The following is a 1,211-nucleotide window of genomic DNA, read 5'->3' as shown; positions in this document are numbered from 1 at the left end:
ACCCCTGAGGTCCTCCTCTGCCCCAGTGTGCTGGAGCCTGCACCTGGCCCTGACTGCCTGGTTGTCACTATCCTGGAGGTGCCAGAGGATGTGTCCCCGCCTGAGGGCCTGGGCGGGCTGGAGGTGGTGGGGCTCTACCACCCCACCAGCCTGGGCTCAGTGCCCTGCCACAGCCCTGGGCAGAAGTGCCACTCCTGGGGGAGGCGAGCTGCTCCCCGCTGCATCCTGGGTGTCCTTGGCCTCCTCTACTTCAGCTCCCTGCCATTCGGCATCTACCTCCTGCTCATCGAGCACCACGGCCTGGGCATCGTCCTAGTCAGCCTCGTGCCCTCCACCCTCCTCCTCTGCATTGTCTACAGCCTCTGTCAGTGTCTGTGCCGGGAAGTCTTCAGGTTCTCCCACTCCTGACCCTGCACAACTGAGCCGTGTGCCCAGGGAGGCTTTGGGCACCTTGGAGTGTTGCCCCTTGGGGTACAGGTGTTCCCTGCTCCACAGAGTGGCAATGTGCCTGGACCAGCGTGCTCAGTGCCCGCTGCCTTTCCTTGCAGAAGAGTCCAGGCTTTGCCAAGCAGGAGCCCAGGCCAGAGGAGCTGCAGGAACTCATTGCAGCCTACGAGCACTCAGGCCAGACCCTCATCTTGTCATCCTCCTCCTGGCCCTCCTTCTCCTCTACAGCAAAGAGCTGGAGCTGGGCCAAGAGCAAAGCAGCAGCCGGGCGACAAACCCCAACTAGGGAGGGGTGAGTGCTCAGCGCCTGGGGTGAAGCAGCCTCTGCTGCAGCCCAGCACCAGCAGAAGGGCGGGCAGAGCCCAGGGCTCCTGTGGCCAGGCTGGCACCAGCACAGCTCCGTGTCCATAGTGTAAATAGTTGTGTCCGTGGCGCCCGCGCTCCTGGCGGGGCTGCTCCCATCGCATCCGTGTTTCATTCCCACATGTGTGAGTCCCGTGTTGGCCGCCGCTGTGTACCATAGAGGGGAGGAGCAGGGAAGAGGAGTTTCTTCAGTGTGTAAAGGCGTCTTTGCAGCTGTTTTGTAGTCGTTGTGGTTTTTATGCCGAGCCTCTGGGCTTTATTTAACCTCCTTGGGTTTTGTTTTGTAAGGATTAATTTAACACCGCTAACCATTTTATTACTTTTATCAAGAAGAGCAAAGTCTATTTTTGATTTCTGTTTCCTGGTTCTTAGGAACATTAAAACCAGCATACAGCTCTGCC

The 1,211-nt window shown here is 59.0% G+C and overlaps 1 protein-coding gene across 1 annotated transcript; it reads left to right on the top strand.

Annotated features, from left to right (window-relative positions):
• Positions 1-24: 24 nt before the first annotated feature.
• Positions 25-408, top strand: LOC104384797 (E3 ubiquitin-protein ligase RNF182-like; the record flags this gene model as incomplete). The annotated part of the gene is made up of 1 exon (XM_010005717.1): positions 25-408. A coding segment is annotated over one exon (384 nt), but the record flags the coding sequence as incomplete, so codon positions are not given.
• Between the last annotated feature and the right edge of the window lie 803 nt (positions 409-1,211).

Source organism: Chaetura pelagica, unplaced genomic scaffold, assembly GCF_000747805.2.
Source record: "Chaetura pelagica isolate M959 unplaced genomic scaffold, ChaPel_1.0 C11304736, whole genome shotgun sequence".
Lineage (NCBI taxonomy): Eukaryota > Metazoa > Chordata > Aves > Apodiformes > Apodidae > Chaetura > Chaetura pelagica.
Note: the sequence above shows the minus strand (reverse complement) of the source record. Positions and strands in the feature narration are given on the sequence as shown.